The sequence below is a fragment of the Phyllostomus discolor genome, chromosome 4, assembly GCF_004126475.2.
Source record: "Phyllostomus discolor isolate MPI-MPIP mPhyDis1 chromosome 4, mPhyDis1.pri.v3, whole genome shotgun sequence".
NCBI lineage: Eukaryota > Metazoa > Chordata > Mammalia > Chiroptera > Phyllostomidae > Phyllostomus > Phyllostomus discolor.
In genome coordinates, this window is record NC_040906.2 from 131825728 (window position 1) to 131852460 (window position 26733).

Genomic DNA, 26733 nt, shown 5'->3' on the forward strand with positions numbered 1-26733 from the left:
CACTTTCAACTATAAAATAAATAAGTACTGGGGTATAATGTAATGTACAATACAATGACTGTCAATGACTATAGTTAACACTATTGTATGGTATACTTGAAAGTTGTTAAGGAAGTCAAACGTAAAAGTTCTTATCTCAAGAATAGAAACATTTTTTGAAACTATACAAGATGATGGATATTAAGTAAATTTTTTGAGGGGTGTACATTTTATTGGAAACCTGAAATACTCTTCAGATAAAACACAATGCCTTCAATCATGTCTTTCATGTGGCTTACACAGATAACTGAAATTTTGGACTGGGGAAGGGGACAGCTAGGAGAAAAACGTGCTAGGATCCCCTCACAAATGCTCTTCAGCCAGCTTATCAGCTTTTGCCACAGATTCTTCAATAGTCCCACCACATAGGAGGTCTGTTCTAGAAGATGGTCGTATTCACCTGTCAAAATCTGCTGGAATTCTTTGATGGTCTCCTTCAGGGGTATCAGCTCTCCCAGGTGGCCTGTGATGACCTCAGCAACCTGGATCGCAGGAAATGCTGTATTTTCTGTGTACGGTACACGGTCAACTTGTCCTCCTCAGAAAGTCCCTTCATACCCAGGGTGACAATAATGTCCTGAAGGGATTTGTAGTCCTGTAGGATCTTTTGCACCCCATGGACAACATCATAATGCTCACTACCAAAAGTGTGGGATACATGATGCAATAGGGGGAGTCTAGAGGATCCCCAATTAGGTTGGTGCCCAGTTCAGCAATAGCTCGGGACAACACAGTCATAGCATCCAAATGGGCAGAGGTAGTGGCAGGCATAGGGTCAGTCAAGTCATCAGCAGGCACACAGATGGCCTGTAAAGATGGCCTTATAGATTCCTTTTTGGTGGTGATGATCCTTTCCTGCATGGTAGCCTCACCAGTGCCCAGGATAGCAGAAGGAATACTTCCCCAAAAAAGCAGATACCTCTGAGCCAGCCTGGGTGAAATGGAAGATGGTATTGGTAAACAGCAGTAGATGTCTTGACCTTCTCGGTCTCTGAAGTATTCAGACACAGTCAGTCCAGTCAGAGCTACTGCAGGAGAACCAGGATGTTCATTCATTTCACTGTATACCAGTGCCACCTTGGAGGAAGCAACTTTTAAGTTGATAACAACAGATTCAGTCATTTCATGATATAAGTCATTGTTCTCATGGGTTCTCTCACCAACACTGGCAAACACAAAATAACCACCATGGGCTTTGGCAACATTAATGACTATCTCCATGATCAGTACAGTCTTGCCAATGCCTGCACCACCAAAGAGCTGAACTTTGCCACCCTTGGGGTAGAGAGCCAGGAGATCCACAACCTTTATACCAGTAACGAAAATATCCTGCTCAACACCCATCTGCCTGAATTCAGGAGCCTCAGCATGGATAGGGGCAAATTGTTTTGTTTTGATGGGGCCCCTCTCATATTATGCTCTCCAGTGATATTCATAATTCTGCACAATGTCTTAGGACTAATGGGAATTTTGACTGGAGCACCAGAATCCAGGACTTTCTGGCCTGTTACAAGTCTTCCATACCATCAACTGCAGTGGTTACTTACTTGTAAGTAAGTAATTCAAATGCTAGGCCACCTCTGAAACCAGCCTAGTCTCCCTGTCTTGCACCTCTAGGGCATTTAGAATGAGTGTTAGTCCCCCATCAAACTGGACATCCACCACTGCACTGATGACAGCCACTGTGCCCCCAGTGGTGGTGCCTGCCTTTGGCAAAGGACATGTTTGGGTGGCATAGTCTCTGGCAGGCTGGAGCACTGACAGGGTGGCCTGTATTAAGAGCTGAGCTTGGGGATAATGGCACTCAAGGGCTGAGTCCCTGCATGGCACCAGAGGCCAAGACCGCAGCCACGCCACCCACAAGACCCAGCATGGTAAAGTCCAGATGGAGACTGGGATAGAAGTAAATTTATTTTGGTAATCATTTTACAATAGCTGTAAGTCACTGCTTGTATAATATTATTGTCAATTATATCTCAATAAAACTGGAAAAATTTCTCCAGCTCAAGGAAAAATATTGATTTAGATACAAATATATTCACAGATATAATTACTATACTTATACAAATATAATGATAAGAAAATACTTCCTTTTAATAGTTACTGCAGATTTACTTATATTTCATGTCTTCATCTTTTCTATTCTATTCAGGACCTCAAATTAGAAAAGTCTGGATTATTAATGAATTCTTTCATTCTATATCCAACTTTTCAACAATATCTTCAATATCCATTTCTTCTCTATTTCCTTAAGAACTGCCTTAGCTCAGAGCATCACTATGTCTCAGCTGTGTTTTTAAAAGACCTTATTTCAGCAAACCTTTTGGTATCAACACTAACTTCTACCACATTTTTCCAGTTTATTTTGGAACTTGTTTTCTAAGATACAAATATTTTACATGTTTTTCCTTATAAATTTAAAAGATTTTTCCTTTTCTTTATGAAAAAATTCTTATCTTAGTATAATATTCTTTAAATCTTTTCTACCTCCTTAGCTTCACTGTAAATCACTTGCAGAACAGAACTGTAATCATATACCTTCTCACTAACTGGAAATGCCTTACCTAAAGTACCTTAGTTTCCCTTTTCCTTTCTACTGCAATTGTGAAAGTGTATTTTTACTAGACTCTGCCCTCATATGCATATTACCTTTTGGTAATATTCTGATACATTAAGATGTATGGCTCCTTCCTTTGTCAGTATATATGTCTGTACAGTTACCACATTGAGGCTGATTACACATTTGCCACACTCTGAGTTCATTAAAACTTCATGTCTGCTGTCCCAGTACCTGGTACAAATGCCTGGCCTGTTAATTTCTTCTTAAAGTATATAAAAATGATTTTGATTCTGATCATTTCCATTTAATAATGATGGTGATTTCCTAGATAACTTCCCTGAATTTCTTTTTAACTTCTTCATAAACTTAAGAAGGCTTATATAGTGATTTTTAAATAACTTTAGTGACTAAAGTTATACTTTGATCATTCAAAGACCTAGTGTTTTTATACATGTTAGCAGTTTCTCTTGAATTGTGAAGCAGGTAAATAGCAATGACCCAGAGGTTTGAAAAATGCATATGAGGAGTTAAAATCGCTTTTATAATAAAGCTTGTGAAAGCAAGAAGCACTTCTGGGGAAGTCTTTTCAGTTTACTGCTAGGAGATTGAAGAGAGAGATTTATAATGATGGGTTGATGTTTTCAAACAATCAACAGACACAGGAGACAAAATTATGACAAATAGCCTTTTTCCAATGAGAATGCGGGGAGGGAGTACAGGAGATCAGGTGTATGAGCTGGAGGATAAATGTCTTAGTTGCTCTGAACAAGAGAATACAGCTGGTGTAAATAGCATGACCTGGGTAATAGTACACAGAACAAGCGAAGGAGAGGATGATAAATTTAGAGGTTGTCACTGTGGATCAGAGTGTGAGTCCATCTAGTGTAAAACTCTTCCTATGGCAATAACCGATATTTAATGTTCCAATGGAAGATGAAAGCTCACAGACTGTACCTAGGCGATTTATGCCATGTTATTTATCAGGTGAGAAATTTCTCTATCAGTCCAGTAGGTAATCATTAAATACCTTGAGTTATGAAGTTTGAATATCCTTTTATTGCTGGCAGATTTGCAAATAGTAGTGATGGACGTAACGATAAGTTTTTAAAACACTCTCTCTACACTATTAAAATTATTTTAATTTACCATTAAAATGCAATGGTCCTCCACATCAGGTAGAACATATTCAGAAGGTGCATGTCATTTCCATAATAAGCTTGGGTAACAGTACATTTTAAAAACATGTAAAAGAGTGATGTATTAGCATTCGTTTAGCCAATAAAATACCAGCCTGCTTTCCAAATGTTCAAATTTACTCTTATGTTTTTATATTTATAATTTTTAAAAACACTATTATTTTTAAATCTCTGAAATCCTTAAAAACACACAATTGGTTATACTATATACTCCTACTGAAATAAATAAAAGTGGGCTTTATCAGGGTTACTACAGTCAGAGGAAATGGAGTGAACAAATAGCACATATTTACCAAGTATTATGCTACTGCTGTTGAGAACATTGGAAAGAAATGATGAAGCAGAAATACTATGAGGAGCCTATGTGACAGGAGGATAAATCAATAAGAAGGAAAAGCCACATTGAAATTTTAAAACAAGTAACTCTTTCATTTAAAGAGTATTTTCTACCATAATCTTCCTTATTATACAGGCAGTAACAATCAACTGTTAACTAAAGTATGCAATATACTTGTAAATACAGTTATCATAATTCAATTGCACCCTAAAAAAAGCTCCCTATGTGGTCACACAATATTTAGCTTTAGTAACTCACTATGGAGTTTGTGGATGGTAACATGGATTTTATCCAAAGAACTCAAGACTTTTTTTTCATGAGTTTCTTGGAGAAAAGTTAGCTTCAAAGATTACAGTGACTGATATGGGAATAAATGTTAAAATTCAGGAGGTCCGTTTTCCACTTCACAGTTACTAATGAAGAACTGTTAGGGTAGTTTTAAAAAAGCTACCACAGACCTATAATGATGAGATATGTGTTCATAGTCAGCTGTATGGTAAATACTCTTAGAATAACTAAAAATAATTCAATACAGTTCCTATACATCAAGGTTGTGTTGTTTGAAGACAAGTTAACAAATAAGAGAATTAATAGAATTTGGAGCTGAAAGGAATTGCTTTTTAATTAAGATGAAAATCAGGCATAGTGAAAGAATAAAGCTAATGATTATATGACAGGATTAGAACTTGGTTTTCCTAAATGTCAACTGAAAAACTTTTGATAACATGTTGTTTATAACTCAAGGAAAGAATATATAATTCTGACCCACATGCATTTTCTTTGTTGCCTCTTTCTTGCCCCTAATAGTTTTGTTTCATGCTGTGGGTACAGTTGAGGACAGAAGTAGTTAGAGATATTTGAAGCCAGAAATGTTTTCAGCTCTAGTCCTACATTTGCCACATTTTTAGATATATCTATAGAGTAATTTATCCTTCAATAGACACATTAGTTTGTTATTGCTGCATATAAAATTGCCACAAATTTAGCAGCTTAAAACAGCACCCATGTATTAGCTCACAGTCCTGTAAGACATGGGTAGGATGGGTAGGATGAACTACAGGGTCTCAAAAGACCGAAATCCAGTATTTATCCAACTGGGTTTTTATCTGGAAACTCTGGGGAGAAATTGATTTCTGCATTCATTCAGGTTGTTGGTAGAATCTATCTAGTTCCTTTCTCTGTAGGTCTGATATCCTCATTCTCCTGCTGGGTATCAGTCACAGCCACTCTTTAGAAAGTAAAATCCATGCCTTCTAATACAGTCCCCTCAATCCTCAATGACATCAAGAACAGTTCAAATCCTTTCCTCACTTTGAATCTCTTGGACTTCTCATTCTGCTCACCAGATACGGAAAATTGTCTGCTCTTACATTGCTCATATAACCAAATTAGGTGCATCGAGATAATCTCCTTTACTCCCTATAAATAAGCATAAGCATGGAAGTGGTATCATATTAACGGTTCAGTCAAATTAAAAAGGGAAGAGATTATGCTAGGGCAAGGTTTATGGGGAGTCATTGCTTAAATTTTTGCTTATCAAAACAGCTTTTTTTTTAAAGCTTTCCACTTTTTAAAAAATTTTACTTATTTATTTTTAGAGAGGGAAGGGAGGGAGAGAGAGAGAAACATCAATGTACGGTTGCTGGGAGCTGTGGCCTGCAACCCAAGCATGTGCCCTGACTGGGAATCAAACCTGCGACACTTTGGTTTGTAGCCCACACTCAATCCACTGAGCTACGCCAGCCAGGGAAAAACAGCTTATTTTTTATTAGCAAACATTGAGTTTAAGTATGTCTCCCACACATGGTTGTTGGCAGTAGTAAAAGAGCTACTTTTTAAAAATCACATGAAACACCATAAATAAATTTATAAACAAGAGTGTATGCTAGAACATTCTATATTAACTTAAAATCTGTTTGCCTATTATGTACCCCTTCTTTTCAAGTCAAAGAGCTTTTATGCAAATTTTCATCCATTTTCATTCATTCTGTGGAACTGAATTAACATTAATAGCATTCACATTGGCTCATGACCTATATACCAAAATTCTGTTCAGCTTTCAGAATCAACATCAATATTCAATTATCAATGAAATCTAAAGGTTTTTCTCCCTTCTCTTAACAGTGCTCTATTAAGTTCTTTATAAATGTCTGTATCCATAGTTGTTTTTGTTTTTTGTTTGTTTGTTTGTTTGTTTTTTATCTTTGAAGGCAGAAGCTCTTCCTTAGGGACTACTTTCATTATTATAGTAAGCAGTCAAACATTCATGTACTAAACAGGAGCAGTTTTCATCACTGTATTTTCTGTCATAGTGACACTTTAACTTCCTTTGAGTTTCCAGAAAATTCCTAATTTTTGTTCGCAAATCATATAAAAATTAGATTCTACTATTGATAACATACATTGAGACTAAGTGGTTTATAATTATTTGTGTATATTTCATAGTCTTATCTCCAATTAACATTTGTCACACAATGCACTTTTATTAGACGACTGACATCATTAGACAAGCTTCACTGAAAGCATCATTAATTTTGATTTCATTTATTTAATAGAACCCTGTAGTAATTAAAGTCCTGTGAACATTTTAGAAAGAGCTCTGATACCATAGGCTGTTTCAATACTCACATTATATATAAAGATAAAATGGTGTATTTTCCTGTATTTGAATAATTGCCTCTTTTAAAATGGGTGGGGAAGAGTTGTGGGGGAAAAATAGAGACAACTGTACTTGAACAACAATAAAAATTAAAAATAAAATGTTCAGGTAGTATCATTTTTATCTTAGTTTAGTATTTTTTATGTTTTTTAAAAGTTATCACTGTTCTGATGTTACCATTCATTTCTTAAATACTTATTTCATTTTTTAATATGTCAAGCATTATTTTGAACTCTTGAAATACATTGATGCATAAACAAAAACATCTCTGTACTCATGTATAATTGTATTTTTCTTATTTGCACTGTGATAATTCATTATTACTTATTTGAAACATACATGTATATTACTAACTATGGAAAAACACATAAAATTAAACTGAATGTAAACTGCTTGTTTGCTACCTTTTTATTACATATAAATAGAAAGCCATATTTTCCCAAAGATAAAGCAATCTTTCAAATACTATGCTCCTATAACTCCTTAGACAAAATAAAATACATCACAGAGAAGAAAATGTTTCCCCTACTCTCCTTCCACAGAGAAAGCAAAAATATAAAAGAACCGTGTGAGCTGATAAATAAAGGTACAACTACATCCACTCTCTGAGAGCCAAGATTTGTTTGGAAAGCAAACGCAAACACAATGCCACAGTGCAGATTGGCACCTCCAGAGCTCCGAGCAAATGTGGCAAATACATCTTTGCCTTGTTTTATACCTCCTTGAGGAACTTCCTTGAGTTCCTACGAGTGTTAACATTTTCCTAAACAAAAATTTTCCTTAGGAAATTCAAATTGCAACCATTTAAAGACAGAAAGGAACTTTCCATTATGCCACTAAAGGATAAGCAAGTCAAGTGATGATAAAGAGTACAAAAGACAAGTGATGATTTATTAGCCAATAAATGAGTAGCAGACTGAAAGGTGAATGGGAAAATTTTCATGTGGGGGCAGAGAGAATTCTGGACTGGGACAGCAAATGAAGGGGGTGGAGGAGTTGAGAATGAGGAATCTTGTTTTTATGGTTTTCTGAAAATTTGGTGATGGCAAACAAAAGTTTGTAGTTGTCAGATAAATAGCACGAATAATACCTGGCAACTCAGGTAAAATGGAGAGTATATGTCCCATCTTAAGCAAGCAGTCACTCCTCAGAGCCAACCTATTGCTTTCAAAATAAAAATATATCCCCGGTGTTTCCAAGTCTTTTAAATTTTCATAAGAAGCAAAAATGAAGAGTACTGTGACTTACTTTAATTTTATTATATACCTTATCTATGTGAATCCTATTACTCATTGAAACAACTAGATTCAGCTTGTGGGTCACATTTAGCAAGGTGCATAATAATTAAATGCTAGAAAGCCATGGCATAGAAAGTCAAAACCCAAATCTTCTGAAGGTAAAGGGGAACTGGCAGAGGGGATGGCCTTATTTAGATTATGGGTCTAGCACTAAATCTCTGAGCAAAACCTGTGCAGAAGCTGGTAGGGGTGAAGAAGGCAGAGACTATGTGTTATGGGTCCTCTGACTCTGGAGAGAAGAACTTGGCTCATCTGTGTTTAGAGATGAGAAAATAATATCTCATCTTTCTTTAATTCGTGCCTGTTAAGTCTCAACTGAAATTCATAGTTCCAGCATTGTCAAGATTAGACTGTATGAGTAAATATAGGAAATCTTGAGTTCTCTCAGGGTCTCACCAGAACATAAACAGCAGGAAGTCAGGGAGTCTAACCTGTTCTCTGCACTTTTTGCAGTACCTAGACAAGTTGGTACTTTGTAGCTCAGTGAAGGATCTGAAAGAATTATTAGAACTTGAAGACTGTAGAGTTACACTTGCTAAAATGTGACTTGATAAAATTGCCTCACATAATTAGATATGTGTTTTAGTCAGATAATGCTGATAACTGTTATGAAAAAAGACTTAGAGAAAAAAGATACTTGACACAAGAAAACAAGGTAAAAGAATGTCTCAGAGAGGGAGAACAGCGACTAAAATAGAACAGTAAGATCGATTACCCATTAAAGTACCAGAAAAAAAATTTCTTTCAAAACACAGGAGACCCATTTTTCTTCTCTGTGCCTTGGAGTCATTGAGGTCCACATTTCAAATCACAAATATCTCCAAAGAGCTTTGCTTTCTAATGTGTTAAATTTCTATTTATTTCTCTGATTAAAAGCTAGAATTAACTGTTCTAGTAGTGCTTCAGTATTTTCATTTTAAAAGACCTTCAACATTTCATTACACTTGGCTGTATTACACAGGACCACAGCACATTTCAGTTAAATAGACAATGTGGGAAGGCACTGTTTTAAAAATGAAAACCATTGACTTTCTTCAGATGCCATCCAGAGTCATTTACCAAGTACGGGAATTCTTAAGTTTCAAGAATAAAAGTATTGTCTCCCTTATAGGCAGCACATTTCATTTTAGATGGCTGTGGGTTCATGACTGGTTCTTGAGTTTCCATAGGGAAAGTAAGTCCACATTCACTTACCATAAGGGGCATAACTGGTATAAGTATTTACATTGAATTCTCTTTTCTTCCCTTTCTAGCCAATTAAGGGAAATTTTATTGTCAAACAGCAACGTTTCACATACTGATGCAAGAATTTCTATGCTTCCAAACATAAGAAATATGCTTCATGCCTGGGCTTTGGGCCACTTCATTTGACTTCTGCTCCAGTCTCATAATTTTACTATTTTACTTGGTATTCTGCTAAAATCAGAAGCAGTTATGATGATCCAATTTATTCAGGAGGGGATTCGGAGTGTAAGAAAGAGGGAATGTGGAACATGAAACCAGAGTATGATTAAAAGTTGGTAGAAGACCTAAATAAGACTACTGTTGCAGACAATCCCATTGATTGCACAGTGACCTTTTAAGAAGTAAATAACATATAAGCAGTATTATCTACCTGAAGAGAAGTGATTAGAATATTTAAAAACTGCCTCCCATCTTCTATTGCTTGAAGGGGGATTTCAGGACACTGCTTCCCGTAGTTTGATCTGTGAATGCATGTGGACTAAACTGGCTCCATGGTGTGAGCAAGACTGGATGTGGAGCAAAAAGACTCAGAAAGCATTTGACTTGGGGAACTGTCATGGGGTGATCTGCGACCACTCAGCACTACTCACTCCAATGCAGCTGAAATCAGAGGCTGGTGAAGAGGATGTGAACTGAGTAACAGAGGTATTTGCTTTCAGAAATACACCTGTAGGCTTGCCCCATTCCATGTACTTTCTGGTCTTCACCAGTTGTTGACCCAAAATCTTACAAGAAGCCAGATGAGTAAGTCTTAGTTTGATTCTGCCTTTCACACCCAAAACTTGTGTACCCAAATCTCTGTTTCTAATGAGGAGATTGTTAGTGTTATAATGTTCTTTCATAGGACACAGGTTATATGCATCTTCTTCAAACTGGCTTCACCAGAAAACTCTGTACTTTGGAAGGTGATGGGCCTTCATAAATAACCCTGATAATTTGATCCATGCTTGTCTTTTGGGTGCTTACACTTGGTCAGGACCCCAGATGAAAGAAGAGTGATTGAAGAGGAATCAAAACCACTTTAGTGCCCTTCAGTTTGAATTGTACTATAACTATTATTTTTGTTATTCACTGGTATTGAATATCATTCTGGTATTTAGTTGTATAATAAAGTATATCCAATGTTAGGATAAAAATGTATTTCAATTGCAATTATAGCATTTCTGTAGGTCCAATTACTCTGTAAAATAGCAAAAGGATACATTTATATCATATAAATATCACTGCCCTAGAAAACTAAATAAGAGTGGATAATGACCTATAAATATCTGATAACTGATGGGCTTTTAATAGGCAGTACATCATCTCAATGATTATTTTTAGCATCTTATTTTGCAAGATATAAAATACTAACTGCTTCACAATTGTTATATATTATATAAAGAATCACCATTGATAAGGTCACTATGCTTAATTTGCTACTGGTGTTCTTTTAAAAAGATTTAGTATGGGTTAATGAGTAATATAAAAGGTCTAATTTTATATTTTAGGTCACTTTTAATTTATTGCATAGAACTATTTCACTTTGTAACATCAAATCAAATTATATTGCTCCTGAATTTAGAATTGGTGTTATGTATTTGCATATATGCCTTTAATTCACATGAGCCAGATTCACAGAGCCAGATTTGAATGATTTGCACAGTATCAATTAATCAGTATTACAAAAATGAAAATTTTATTTTGCATTGGTACAGAAATTTTTAAAAATGTTTTTTAATATCATTATGAGGAGAAAATGAAAGTAATAAAACATTTAATGAAGATCTATAATCATCAAAAAGTTATGTATATAAACATGTGAAAAGTTAAATAATTATAACTGAATACTATTTATTAATCAAATCACCTGAAAAGTAAATGTTTTCTCTTTAAATAAACACATACACATATGCAAATGCCTTTAATGTCCTAGGCTCCTTCTAAACACTAGGATAAAAAATCAAACAAAAGATAGGAAATATCCTTCCCTGGAAGACATCCAATTCTAGTTGGAAGAGATAAAAATAAATAAATAATGTGATGATGTAATAATTACATAGCCATAACTGTTATGAAGGACCAAAAAATAGGTGGAAAGAAGAACACAGTGTTATTTTTATGTAAAGTGAATAGGCCTGTAAGAGAAATTCACATTTGAGGCCTGATGAAATAAGAGAGAAAATTCTCTGATGAAATAAAAAGGAAAATGCTTATATCTGAGGGAAGTGATTTACACCCAAATGGGACAGCAGAGGTTCAAATGGGGAACCGAGAACAATGCAGTAGGAAAGGAGATCAGAGAAGTACCAGAAACCAAATTACAGAGGATTCAACAGGCTGTAGTAAGAAGGATGTGTTACATTCACAGCATCATGAGAAGTCATGGAGGATTTTGTGATTGAGAGCAAAGGGATCTGTTTTATATATATAAAATATAAAATATATATATATTTTTAATATTTTAAAGTGAGCACTCCTGGGTCTGGATAAGGAATATATTTTCATGTGACAAGAATAGAAGACAAGTTAAAATGTTATAGTTTGGACAAAAGATGATGGTGGCTTAGACTAGCATGATAGAAATGCAGAAATGGTTGAGCTAAAATATATTTTGAAGATGAAACCAATAGTATTTGCTGACGAACTTCATGGTGATGTGTGAAAAGTCAAGAATAATTCCACGAATTTTGCCTGAGAAACTGTGTGAGCAATGATGCCATTCACTTAGGTGGAAACTACTGTTGGTGGAACAGGGTTTGGGTAAATCCTGTATGAGATGCCATGTGACCCAAGTGGATATTAATACCTAAATGCTGGTAATAGTAAAATAGTATTGAGGAAGAATTTTATGTTGCAGAAAATAATTGTGGATGGATATCCTTTAATAATATGTAATAAAGGATAGAATCAGCTCACCATTTAATGGTTAACCATGGGCAGGGGCACAGACATACAGAAAGACACAATGCATAAATGCAGATCTATATGGATTATTAGTTGTAAGTGAAAAAATAAAAGTATCTCTCTTCTTATCACTTTTATTTTCTCAGGAATATAAGAAAGATATAAATGGAAATTTCAGCACAGGGAATACTGGTGGGAACATAAGAAGGAAGAACGAGCCCCAGCTGGTATGGCGCAGTGGATAGAGTGCCATCCAGTGAACCAAAGGGTCGCTGGTTCGATTCCCAGTCAGGGCACATGCCTGGGTTGCGGGCCAGGCCCCCAGGAGGGGGTGCATGAGAGGCAACCACACATTGATGTTTCTCTCCCTCTCTTTCTCCCTCCCTTCCTTTCTCTCTAAAAATAAATAAATAAAATATTTAAAAAAGAAGGAAGGATGAGCTAGAAATAATAGTTCAGCATATTGGGAAATAAAACTGGTTAGAGAATAGTAGCACTGTCAGACAACATCAGCTTCCTAGAGGTATGTGGTGAAGAAGTCAAGGCAAGAACACCCAACATATATGAATGAACAAGTGTGTTTGTGTTTTGTGTTTTATGTGTGTGCATGTTTGTGTTTTATCCCATCCTATGCAACCTATGTGAGTAAAAAATATGTGAGAAATTGGAATTAATGTTAGGATTATGACTTTTAAGGTAAGAATCACAGAAAGAGAGCAGTGTAGGACAATGAAAAATAGGGGATAATTATAATACATCTTGGAATTTAGGTTAGGAAAGAGGGAACCACGGATTTGAGGAGGTGTCAAGAAATTGAGAAAAAAAAGGTGGTCTGAAAGTGGCATTAATCAAGAATTATTGAGGAATTTGCACATTCCCTCCTCACTCTTCAGCTAAATTATGCCAACCTCTCCATTAGGGTCCTTGTTTGACACTGCTATGCCCTGTGCTACAGACTGAATTATTTCTTTATTCCCCCAAAGTTCAGTAACACACAATTACTTTGTTTCATAAAGTATATACATCTTTGTCTTAAGAAATTTGAAGCAATAATATAAAGCACAGTAGGAAAAAATAAGTTTAATTGTATATATCGTTCTAAGGTATTTTTTAGGTGTTTCTAAAAATCAGAACTATCTAACTAGATCTTCGATTCTGTTTTACCAAAATCTTAACAAACATCTTTCCCTGCCCCTTTCCTGAAAAGAAAACCACCAATGATGACATTTCACATTTCTCCAGTGAAAAAGCTGGTGTTCATGTTCATTTATACAAAGTAACAAAATCACCAGTCAAGCATTCTCACTCACTCAGAGTTTTCAGTTAGCATTTTAGTAGTTCTTTCTTAAATATTAACTGATACCCAAAATTATTTGAGATTACAGAAATACTTCTAAATACAGAGATATGTGGAAAAAGAAAACACATACAGTGAAATAGAATTTGGAGATTAAGAAAATGCAAGGAATCAAACATACAAAACACCCTATGAATATTATAGAAAATGCTTTATCAATGAAATTTACAGAATATACTACAAAATATTAGATAAGAAGAAAGAGCTTTTAGAAATTAAAAATATGAGCTAAATATTCTTCAACAATATAAAAGCTTTGGCATAAGTACATATCAAAATGAGCAAGAATAAGAAAATAAGAAAGGAAAAATTTATGTGCCTATAATAATAACAATAGCCATATTTTGAATAATAAAAAGTTTTGATACAACTACTTTAGAAGGAAGTATTGAGGAAAAGTATGTATGTGTTGATGAATACAGATAGTGATAACAGAATTAAATCCTTATTTTCTACAGGAAAAAATACTTAGATATTGTTCAGAATAAAAACTGTATAAGAAATAGAAGTATAGATATGTTGTCTAGAAATATGGAGTTATTTGCCAGAAGAAATATTTAGGAGTATTGGAAGAACTTCCTTTCTTTGGAGAAGGGTTGTCTTCTAGCTTTGTTTTAGAATGTTATTCCCCAGCTCCTCCTCCTGTTCTTTTCAGACAAATCAGAACTTTTCTGGTGTTATTGCCAGTATAGTACATCTTATACATAAATGTTACAACATATGATTAAGAAGTAAAGGGAAATGGAATCTCTGCTAAGCACAGGGACACCATTACACATAGGTGTGGAAATGAAAAGCATTGTGCAGAATCTGTGCATCTTCAAAATTTGTAAAAGTAGATTAGTCTTTGTAAAATACCTGTTTTGTCTCCTAATGACAGAAAACTAATACACTGCCAACTATAGTTAAAATCATTGGGCGTTTCTCCTACTTCATTTGTGATGTGATGATGATGTTTATTTCCTATACAACTTATGTATACATTATGGAGATTCTAACAGCCCCTAAAAATATCAAAGCTTCTTGCTGCTTTACCTCTTAATGGTCATTTTATACAAAAATATAAATATCTGTTATTAGGCAAACATTCTAATTTTCATAGGTGATTAAGTATAATTTCAGTTCTTGATATCTCTGTGTCTCTCACTACCTGTTTATCTACATACATAGGTATGTGTGTAACAATACATAACTGGAATCTCAATCTTAAACCAAATGAATTTTTCCATGGCCTTCTCTGACTTCCCTATTAAATTTACCTCCCCAACTCCTAACCTTATCTGCTTCCTATAATGATTTCTCTACATAATTTTTATATAGCAATTAATATCATCTGCTATACAATATATAAAGTTATGGTTTCAGATATATCTATATTAAGGAAAATAAATGTAAATGAATTACAGTTTTAATTATTTTATTGTTGCTCAATTACAGTTGTCTGTATTTTCTCCCCACCCCTCCCCACCAGCCCCTCCAAACCCACTTCCCTCCCTTGCTTCCACCCTCCCCCTTGATTTCGTCCATGTGTCCTTTATAGTTGTTCCTGAAAACCCTTCTCCCCACTGTCCCCTTCCCCTTCCCCTCTGGCTATTGTTAGATTGTTCTTAATTTCAATGACTCTGGTTATATTTTGTTTGCTTTTTTCTTTTGTTGATTATGTTCCAGCTAAAGGTGAGATTATATGGTACTTGTCCCTCACTGCCTGGCTTATTTCACTTAGCATAATGCTCTCCAGTTCCATCCATGCTTTCCCGAAGGATATAAGCTTCTTCTTTCTCTCTGCTGTGTAGAATTTCATTGTGTAAATGTACCATAGTTTCTTGATCCACTCATTTGCTGAGGGGCACTTAGGCTGCTTCCAGTGCTTGGCTATTGTAAACTTGTGCTGCTATAAACATTGGAGCACATAGGTTCTTTTGGATTGGTGTTTCAGGGCTCTTAGGGTACAATTCCAGCAGTGGAATTGCTAAGTCAAAAGGCAGTTCCATTTTTAGTTTTCTGAGGAAATTCCATACTGTTTTCCACAGTGACTGCACCAGTCTGCATTCCCACCAACCGTGCATTTTAATGGCTATAGCTTTCTAGTAAAATGATGAGAAATTAGTTTTCCAACCCTTCAAGGAAGAAGTTAGCAAGATGCCAATCTCTGATACATCTGGCCTGAAATGATGGCTAACACAATTTAGAACTGACTACATACATCTAGAGAGATATTCTGGCTCCTCTAATTACTACATAGCAAGTTTACCTGAGGGTTCTTACTAGACCACCAAACCAAATGCAAAAATCCCTCTTGACATAGCATATAAGCTGGGTTTTTATAATTTCCCTATAAATCTTTTTGTAGTTAAGAAGAAAACTCTTTTCTTTCAATATGAGAAGCCTACAATAGTTAGCCAAAAATCAAGCAGAATTTTCTGAGTTCAAAATTTAAATTTTCTTTGGAAAATATGCCAGGCAAAATAAGATTTAGAGATTGAAAGGAAGTTCAAGGACACTTTAATCCTTAAACGGCTTTCCCATTAATCAATTACACAGTATGTGCTCCCTGAACGTGTTTATGTGAGCATTGTTCCAAAGCCTCCTGAGCTGTTCCTCTGCTTCTATTATTCAAACTCTCCAGTCCATTCCCCACACAGGAGTGAGAGACATTTAATAAGCATGTAAATTAACAAAAATTTTACTTTTAATCTCACTATTTTGTCAGGATACTGCCCATTTCTTATTTCCATCATTTAAAAAATTACTTTAATAAATTGTGTATAATCACTTTCAGTGATTTAATTTCTTACATTCTCTCTTAAATTTCCTTCAGATAGACTTTGTATCCATCAGCTCAGCAAAATTGCTTCCTTGACAATGTCACCAATGACATTCGCATTGCCAGCTTCAATGGTTAATAATCCTTATTTTGTTTTCCCTCCTGTATCCCTAACGACTCTTTTCAATTTCTTTTGCTCAATCGTTTTTCTCTCCTGGGCTCCTAAATATTGCAGTATCCCCAGGCTCGATCCATCCTTGGTCCTTCTCTATTCTATCTACATTCACTCCTTTTTTATTCTACCCAGTATTACAGTTGTATATCTAAAGACTCCCAAGTTTGTGTTTTCATTGCAGACTATCTCATACAGCTAACTGTGTACTCAACTTTTCCACTGGGGTGTCTAACTGGCGGTTCAATCATAAATTGTGAAACAATGCTAAGCACCATAGCCTGCAAGGAAAATAGAGAGGCTGTGAAAAAAATATGTTGATCCTTCAGACTTTAAGATGCATTTACAATACCAGAACAATATGTTATATCAAATAATTTTACAAAATGTGTTTCTCAGTCCCATTGAGTGTAGTGTATCATTTCTTACTTTAATATGGTGAGCAACAGTAGCCATAGCAAAACAGTATCATGGTGAATGGCATTACTAGTTGGGTTTCTGAAATCCCAAAAAGAAATCTCAATAATTTGAAAGATGATGGGCAATATGAAGTATATAAAGAACACTATTTTATAGGAAACAGTCAATGTTTCTTATTTATGTAAGAAAATCTGTAGGTAATGGTTTTTAATTTTTTTGTTTTTAAATTTAAGCTGAAATTTTTGAGTATGAACTGATTATTACCAGGACAATTTTCTCTGAAGACATCAGGATTCAATAGGAAAGAAATCTGCATATTCTTTGTTCAGGTCACTGAAATTACTCTTGCCTTCGGATCACTTATCCACTAAAAATATTTTTTAGTTATTTATCAGCTTTGCTTTCCAATCTCATTTCTACTTAATTAGTGTTTTTTACTCCTCTGAGAAATCTAATATTAAATGTACTTAACTAATTTCCCTTAGAAAAGAACCCAAAAGATCTCAGTGGTGTGGTATTCAAACAAAAATTTGAGATTTAGGATTTTAATATATTCTTGCTGGATATACCAGTCAATATTGGTGTACCAAAACACTAAATTTTTTGTATTTTTATATTTCATAAGTGCAATTTCTCAGCAGAAGTTTAGAGGGCTAATGCTTTTATCCTTTTCCAAGTTCCTTGGTGACTTTTGCCTCTATATTTGGGTAAAATTCATGTTGTGGAATAATTGATATTTGGAAAGCGAACTCCAAATCATATTTTTGTGCCAGAACTTCAAATTTACAGAGGCTGTCTGAATGATTTTTAGTATACAAGCATATTTAAAAGAGGTAAACTTAACTTTTTTAAAATAACATTTGTGTAATTGATATGATAGTATTATTTCTCTTAGATTATTCTTAAACACCTATGTTTATTTCCTGTATTATAACCATATAAGCATACTTTAAAAAACTTCAAAAAGTATAAAAATGTAAAACACCTTCAAATATAATCCATATATTTCTTATTCTTTTTTTTAAGATTTTATTTATTATTTTTAGAGAGGGAAGGGAAGGAGAAAGAGAGAGAGAGAAACATCAATACGGTTGCTGGGGGCTGTGGCCTGCAACCTAGGCATGTGCCCCGACTGGGAATCCAACCTGTAACACTTTGGTTCGCAGCCCGTGCTCAATCCACTGAGCTACGCCAGCCAAGCAATTTCTTATTCTTTAGCAAAGTATAGACTACAAAACATATTTGGTTCTATTCATTTCTTTTATGAGACCAAGAATTTCTTTGATCTTTCTATCCCACTTGATTGTGACAGGTTATTTGAGATTTTAGAAAGTGGCATGAAGTTACCATTTATTTACAGACAGCAGTGAGTTCATGTAGGCAGGGAAGATAGAGGTTTACCTGTACAACCAGGAGCACAGAGGCAGTTGTACACTCCAGTTCTGTTGACACAATTTTCTCCATCTAGACAAGGTGAGATTTCACATTCATCCATATCCAATTCACAAAGAAATTCATGGTACCCAGGTTCACAATCACAAAAAAATCTAGAGAAACATAGGAAAATGAGAAATAACATGTAACAGCAAAGAGCATTTCATTATATACATAATTCTAATGTACTGTTAAACTTTACAAATTTGACTTAATTTAAATAAATGATAATATTTCCATGTCTTTGTTTTTGAAGAAAATACAATTTACTCATTTTGGTCCTCAACCTCAAGAGTCTCCCAAATGAAATTCAAAACTGGTCCATATGCAAGGAGGGCAAGAAAAGCCAAATTAAGGAGACAGACCAGTCCTGATTGGTTGGTGCAGGTTTAAGAAGCAAGGGAGTTTACATCTTGGAGAGTCATAAGATAAGCAGATCTCCATCTCCATACCTGCCCACCAGAATCTTAAAAGTTCATATAGAGGCCCTAACATGGTTCAGTCACATCTACAGCATTATAGTCTCAATAACAGCTTACTCTCTCATGGTCAGTTATTAATCTTTAAAATGTCTCCTAGTGCAGGAACAGTGGTTAGAACGCACAGCAGAGTGGGTAAGAGGTCTCAGGTCATGTGGACCCAGACTAAAGGTCAACTGTCAGTTACATCACCTCGATAAATTCTTCCAACAACTTTTCTAGAAGGGTTTTTTCCCTTAAATATTATTTATGTGAAAATTTTAAGAAATGAATGTGTTTGGGTAAATAATTAATGGCACTTTGATAAATACTATTGAGCCTACTTCTGTAGCCATACTAATTTTATTATTATATAAATAAAAATTTTCATCTGTATTTTTGTTGAAAAGTAAAGATTATTCTGTCTATAGATTAAATTATGTTTTTATGATATTAAAGCCCTCCTGTTTATTGGCATATTTTGTAGAAACTGGATGTAATTCAATAATTAAATATCAGGTTCAAAGTAGCACACACTTAATAGAAGGAGTGACCTTCAAAAACTTTGTAATTGAAAATGGTTTCCAGAAACTTCATCTGAACTCCCTTTCATTGTGTAGCTATCCCTAATTTACCTTATTCATCAGCCTCTGAGGACTCTGAATTGTTGCATTTGTATTTGTCCTCCAGGACTTTTATTTGGAAGAGCTTCTTTGCTCTTACGTGAATTTCTTTTTTATTGATTCAGACTTTGTCTCAATTGGTCTTTGAATTTTTTTTTCATTTATAGTCTAAGCTGTGGTAGCAATATATATATACACACAATATATATTATATGCAATATATAGCACAATATATATATATATATATATATATATATATAACTATATGTGGCAGAATTTCCCTGAAATTATTTTTAGTCTATTTCTGGTTATTATACTGACTATGTCTTTGTTTCAACACCTAGTCAGTCTGTATCTATTGCCAGAAGATAGAAGACCAATTCTCCTGAGATAAAATTGTGATTAGTTTTAGTTTATGTATATGTAAAATAACATCAGTAAAAGCAACAACCAATAATCGATAAAACCAATAAATATATTAAAAAGAAGAAAAAGATAATTTAAACTTCTCTAAGTTAACTTTTTATATTCTTAAAAATATTAATGAAAATATGAAACTGATTCCCGCAGATAAAATTATTTTGAGAGAAAAGGGCACTTAGCAAAACAAAATCTCCATAATTGTGTTTTTTTCCCTCTTGTAGAAGACTAAATAAAAAGAAGTTTTCTTGTTATGCATTTGAGACAGATTTTAATTCCACTTTTGCAAAAGAATTCTACCTAATTAACTTCAGTTTCAACATAATTATAATTACAATGAAAACATAACTGATAGAAATCTAACATGCCCACGCTCCTCTTTTATTCATTCACCACATTCATTGTCTTCCAGACTTTAGTCTGGTACCCAGATCCAAGTGTAAATAAGGCTTAGGCTTGTTTTTGAAAATCTCATAGAGAAGTCAGGGACATAATCTATAAATCACTAAAGTATATATATTCCATTAGGGAAAGTTGTGAAGTCCTATGAAACACAGCTAACCGCTAGGGAAGGTGACAGAAAATGTTTTACTGGTTAATCATAAGGAAAGAGTGGAATCTTTGTATCAGTTGGGCAGAAGGCATTAAAACTGAATGAGAAAGGTCACACTATAAAAGAGAATTGTATTTCTCAGAAGCTCTACACATGGCTAGGAAATGGACAGTAATCTCACTAATGAATCTCACTGATGGTCTGAAATTCCTTCCCTTTCAAAGGTGATTTTAGTTTTGGGAAAAGCCAGAAGTCACATGGCACCAAACCTGGCTGGTAGTGGGGGCTAAGTCACCTAGATGATTTGATTTTTCCCCAAAACATTCTGTAGGAGATGTGATGCCTGAGTGGACACATGGTTATGATAAAGCTGCCAATATCCAGTTGCCCATAACTACAGCCCTCTGAATCATCTGAATGGTTTTTGTGAGGAATGCTCAAGCTTAACACAACTCTTTGTTAATAACTCAAATAACTCTTTGACAAGAGTTATTTCTCTACTTGCTCAGTCACTTCGAATGCCATAGACACATAGTACACATGCTCACTCAATGGTGTTGACTGCCCACACTGACTAGCACAGTGAAGTCATCATTGTTCATACATGAGCATCCCAGTCCATTCTCCTTGGCTGTCAAGTTACATCGATGTTGTGCAAACTGATCTTATTATATTAACAATGGCTGGACTTTTTTTGGACAGACCTTGTACCTCCACTCTTTCCGGTAACTCTCTCTCTGTCTCTCTCTTTCTCTCTGTCTATCTGTCTATCTCCCCTGCTCCCGCTCCCTTACTCCCTCTCTCGGATAGCTGAGGTAATCTCAATGTTGCACATTCCTAACTTGTTCTCTCTGCACCTGGCCCTTCAAACCCTTAGAACATATTAACTGCATTAAGGAGTATCTGAAAGTATCCTCAGTCAATTTCTCTTCCTCCTGACCTCTGGCTAAAGTAAATAATCTCTTCAGCTTTGGTGTATTTTTCCTTCTCTTATTGCCTGTTGAGTGTCCCATCGCTCCTTTAGCCAACCACATCTACCTAGGCTAAGAGAAGAAATAAAAGTGAACTTTGATTTTTTTACTCCAGTCTTAGGTGATCCAGTTAATTTTATCATAATCATTGTATTGTATATTATAAGTTTCTGAAATATTTCTTCCTATTGATGAAACCCTATTTAACGATTTTAAAACACAAATATGCATATTTTAAATATAAAAATACTTTACTAGGATCCCTAGCTTTTTTAAGTGGAGACCAATGTTTAGATACTAACATAACACCTATGTGTATGTGCATACATATATCCTGTTTCAAAGGAGTAATTATCAATGTAAAATTTTAATATATTTAATAAAATAGAAATTTCTAATTTAAATGCAAGGCTTTCTTTTTTTAAGTTTCAGCAGAGCTCTACCTAAATAGGTTGTTAAGATATTAAAGATTTTGTTTAAATTTTTAAAAATTTGATAGTGATCTAAAATTTTTAACAGGTTTTCAAAACACTTCTCCAATCAATAAAATGCATTTTAATGGGTGACTTCTGAAGAAAATTCAGTATACTAAAATAAAGTACAGATAATGAAGGGTAATTATAATTTACATAAAGTAACATTGCCTATATGAAAGGAGATGAAAAAATGTAAGACAATCGGAGGGTTTACACTCCAAAATGAGCCCTTGTTTTACATAGTTCTTTACATTGTTCTTTTATCTTGTCATCTTAGCTCACATGAGAAAGGAAGTAAAAAGAAGAGAAATTGCTTTTAGGCTTTTAAAAAGCTCAGTTATTTTAACATATAACCATGATGTTGATTAAACCATATTACATCTAAGATATAGTTAGATTTTTTTAATGAGTTGTGATTCAAAAATATATTTGTAATATTAAGATTTAATTTATATTTCTTTCAATAGATCACTTAATAAAAATATACAGTCAAGAGACAAAAAAAACTATAAACTGTGGCTGATGAAAGCTTATGATTAGAACTTCTTAGTCTGTTTTAGCAATTAAAATTTTCATAGAATTTATAGTACATTTAAAGCAATTTAAATCTTTCTCTTCGATTCCATAACTGCAGTTCTGAGCCAAAGTTCTTTATAATTAATAACTTTTTCATCAGAACATGAACAGTCTAATATTTGCAACATAGGTAAAGTTTCTTATATCAAAATTTTATTAAAATAAATGCTTTAGATAAAATATTTTCATTTTTAATCAATTATAAAATATGACAAAATTTATCTGCATTTCATTTTTTAACAAATATAGGCAGATTTAAGTATACTATATATAATAAAGTTATAGTCTTAAAAATTGCATATGAAAAAATATAAATTTAATATTCATCTAAGCATATTACATAACTAAGATATGCTTAGTTTATTTTATTTCAATTTATTCAATATCTTTAAGGTGTTCTACCTTCTGTGTATCCCATGCAGAAAGAAAAAAGTTAATTCTTTTCTACCCAAAATATTTTCTCCAGAGAATTATTGTCTTTAAAATGATCTTTATATATCATTATTATAATTTTACCTGCAGGTGAATGTGGATTGAAACAAGGGAAAATCTGAAACAATGGTGTTATGGCAAAGTGTTCAGTAGAATAGAATTCAATGCAATTAATAGCTGGTTTCTAAGCAAACAATTTGTAGAAAAAATGTACAGAATTTTATCTTTTACTTAAATGTGAATTAACTAATAATTTTTAAGTTTGTAATGATAATGAAATGTTAAACTCATAAACATCAAAAACTGATTGGTTACAATATTCTTGTTGATGTTTGGTTACAATAATATTAGACAAGGATTTGAAAAATTTTTCTTCTATATTCTTTGACTAGATCAGCCACTGTTATTATAATTATAATTGTTCTGGTGACTTCTCTATTTATGTATAAATTTTTAGTAGATTGATATTATTGTCAGTGACACAAGTAAACTGATGACTATGGTTAAAAAAGTATTAGTTCTTTGGGATAATATATGTTATTGAGTGTCATAAAATGTCAATTCCAGTGTCCAGCTTTGTAATAGCTTTGAAAAGGAATTGAAGCTGTCATTCAGATGCTGTCATACATCAAGGAATTCATGGTTAAATGGTGCACTTATGATTAATTGTTAATTGTTGCTGGTCTTCAAAAACTAAAAGTGAATAAAACGGATTTAAAAAATGGATGTAATCATGAAGTTTATTATGTAATAATTATTGTTTTTAATATTTTATTATTGTCTATATTTTAATTTATACTAATATATGATTGGTGTTGAGTTGTTAAATTATTTCATAGATTTCTAATGGGTAAGTGAATATCAATATGATAAAATAAACCAAAGAAAATTGTTTAATCAAGAAACACATTATTGCAAAATGGTATATAAAAATGTGATTATTCATTTTTCAGTTGCTTATAGATTTTTTATCTTTGAAACATTTTAATTCACTTAAAATGGCTTTTATCAGAGCAATTAAAACAAAGTAATTTTCTGAGATAGAATAATCACTCATGTACCCATCATCCATATTTCATACATATTAATATTTTTCTAAGTTGCTAAAGAATTTTTAAGAGAAATGTGCATACTGAATATATTTGAAACCCCTTTTCATATTTCCATAGTAATTATTGTAATTTGTCCTTACAAAGAAAAGATCATTACTCTTAGGATAGTATGCATTCTTCAAATGTTTTAATATTTCATTAAATATTACTATTAGCCCCCAAGTTAAATAATTAGTTAGAAATCAAATACTATCTGCACACAACTCATATGAAGAAACTACAAAACTCTGGTGTACAAAATCGAAGAAAAATTAGAGAGATATTCCATGTTCATGGATAGAAAGACTCTACATTATCAAGATATCAATTCTACCCAACTTGATCTCTAGACTCAATGAAACCCCAATCAAAATCCCCACAAGTTACGTTGTGAATATTGACAAAATGATTCTAAAGTTTATGTTTAGAGGAATAAGATCTAGAATCCAATGATGAATGAAAAATAATATTAATAAGAACAAAGTTGGAAGATTGACATTGCCTGATGTTATTATTAAAACAATAGTTAAGTAGATCAATGGAAAAAGTAGAGAGCCCAGAAATACACACATACAAATATTGTCAATTGAACTTTGACAAAGGGAATTCAATTCAGAAAAGATGGTCTCTTTAAAATGGTGCTGGAACCTCTAAACGTCTACGTCAAAAAAAAATTAGCCACAGACTCCATACTCCTTTATATAAATTAACTTAGAATGGATCACATACCTAATGCAAAATGAAAAATTATAAAATTCCTTGAAGATAACAAAAGAGAACACCTAAATGATCTTAGGTTTATCATTTTAAATATGACACTGAGGGCATGACCCATGAAAGAAATAATGGATAAGCTGGACTTCATTAAAATTAAAAGTATCTGTTCTGAGACAGCAAATGTCAAGAAAATGATATGATAAACCACAAACTAAAGGAAAATATTTGCAAAAGACATTCTAATAAAGCCTATTATGCATAATATACAAAGGACTCTTAAAAATCAACAAGAAAACAAACAGCTCAATTAAAAATAGGCATTAACAGACAGACACCTAAACAAAGAGAATATACTGATTTAAACAAGCATATGAAAAGGTGCTCCACACCATAAGTTAGCAAGGAAATGCAAATTAAAACAACAATGAGCTACTACTATACATTTCTTGGAAGAGCCAAATTTCTAAAACACTGACAATACCTAATGCTCATGAGGACAAGGAACAATGGGAACTGTCATTCATTACTGATGGGAATACAAAATGATACAGTCGCTATGGAAGACACTTTGACAGTGTCTTACAAAATATTTTTTCTAAATAATGTTTCATATATTATTCTGATATTTTATTTTTCCATTCATCATATTTCAGTAAACATTTAAGCAGTATATATTCCTCCAGCTTATAAGAAAAATATATAATTTTATACTTATTATGTCATGTTTTTGTCAGTCATTTTGATTGTTATTAAATTTTCACTATTGTAAACATAACACATGTACAACCTTATACATATCTCTGTGTCCGTATTTAAGATTTTCATGTATATACACAAGAACTTAACAACATTCTCCCCAGAGTAATTCTTCATCTCATGAGCAATGGATATAATTCCACTGGTCCTTGGAAAGACACATATCTCACTTTAATTTTGATTTCCTATTTGTTTACTGACCATTTAAATTTCTTTCTTGTTGAATGGCTTGTTCATCATAGTCTTTGCCTATGTTTCCTTATATCTTCTTAACCTTAAACTGGTTTCAGCAATACTTAGCGCACATATTTTCATGAGCATCTATTTAGTTATCACTTACTGCTTATTGTCTCAAACACAATCTAGAGGGAGTTTGTTGGGGGCTACTCAAGTACAAATTGAAAACACAAATGCTTCTGTGTTGAAGGCATTTTAAAAACAGATTTATTTTTTTAGATTAGTTTAAGGTTCACAGAAAAAGTAAGCTGAAAGTGCAGTTTCCATATAATCCTTCCCCCTATGCTTGCAAAACTTCTCCCACTATCAACACCCCCCACCACAGCAGTATGTATATATATATATTTTAAATAATTTGTATTGTTGATTAGGTAAGCACATTTGGTCATGTCTGGAAGAAAATTATCAAAAATAACCCAGTGTGGCAATGACCATGATAAAGAATAATACTAGTCCTTACAAATAACTTGACCATTGAACTTTCTCTTCCAACTCATTCAATACAAATTTTAAATAAAGTTCACTAGACACAGATAACAGTGTGGTCATTGTGTGGGGGAGGGAGGGTGGGTGGAGGTGGAAGAGGGTATGAGGGAATAAATGGTAATGAAAGAAAATACAATAATAAATTAACCATAAAAAAGAAAAAAATTACACAACTTAGTAAGAATTATATAAGAATGGTGAATATAAAATGAATGCACACCTTTTTATTTTCTATTTACATGTTGTAACATAGCATATATCCTATCTTTAATGGTTTCCATAGGACTGCAAAAAACAATTTCTGTATAAATAGGCAATATAGAAATACTCTATTATTATACTATATTATATTGTATATATGTATATGCATTGACAGAGGCAAAGGCTAGAATCAAATCTAAGTGTGTGTATATATGTGTATATATATAATGTGTGTGTGTGTGTATGCATTTCAATTGATGAACCTACACCAACATATCATCACCCAAAGTCCATAGGTCACATTAGAGTTTAGTCTTGGTGTTGTCCATTCTATGGGTTTTGACAAATGTATAACACATGTCCACCATT

At 33.5% G+C, this 26733-nt stretch overlaps 2 protein-coding genes and 1 pseudogene across 2 annotated transcripts in view; all 3 read right to left on the reverse strand.

Moving 5' to 3' along the window:
* LOC118499946 (protein eyes shut homolog) overlaps positions 1–26733 on the reverse strand; it is a 224345-nt gene that overhangs the window by 189692 nt on the left and 7920 nt on the right. The window contains exon 2 of the mRNA XM_036022596.1: positions 18335–18480. Within this exon, the coding sequence (XP_035878489.1) occupies positions 18335–18428 (94 nt within the window). The 5' untranslated portion in view covers positions 18429–18480. The remainder of the gene's footprint in view (positions 1–18334; positions 18481–26733) is intronic.
* LOC114494053 lies at positions 245–1912 on the reverse strand (annotated as a pseudogene).
* LOC118499947 (protein eyes shut homolog) overlaps positions 23520–26733 on the reverse strand; it is a 145330-nt gene continuing 142116 nt past the window's right edge. Inside the window, exon 5 of the mRNA XM_036022597.1 lies at positions 23520–23569. Within this exon, the coding sequence (XP_035878490.1) occupies positions 23520–23569 (50 nt within the window). The remainder of the gene's footprint in view (positions 23570–26733) is intronic.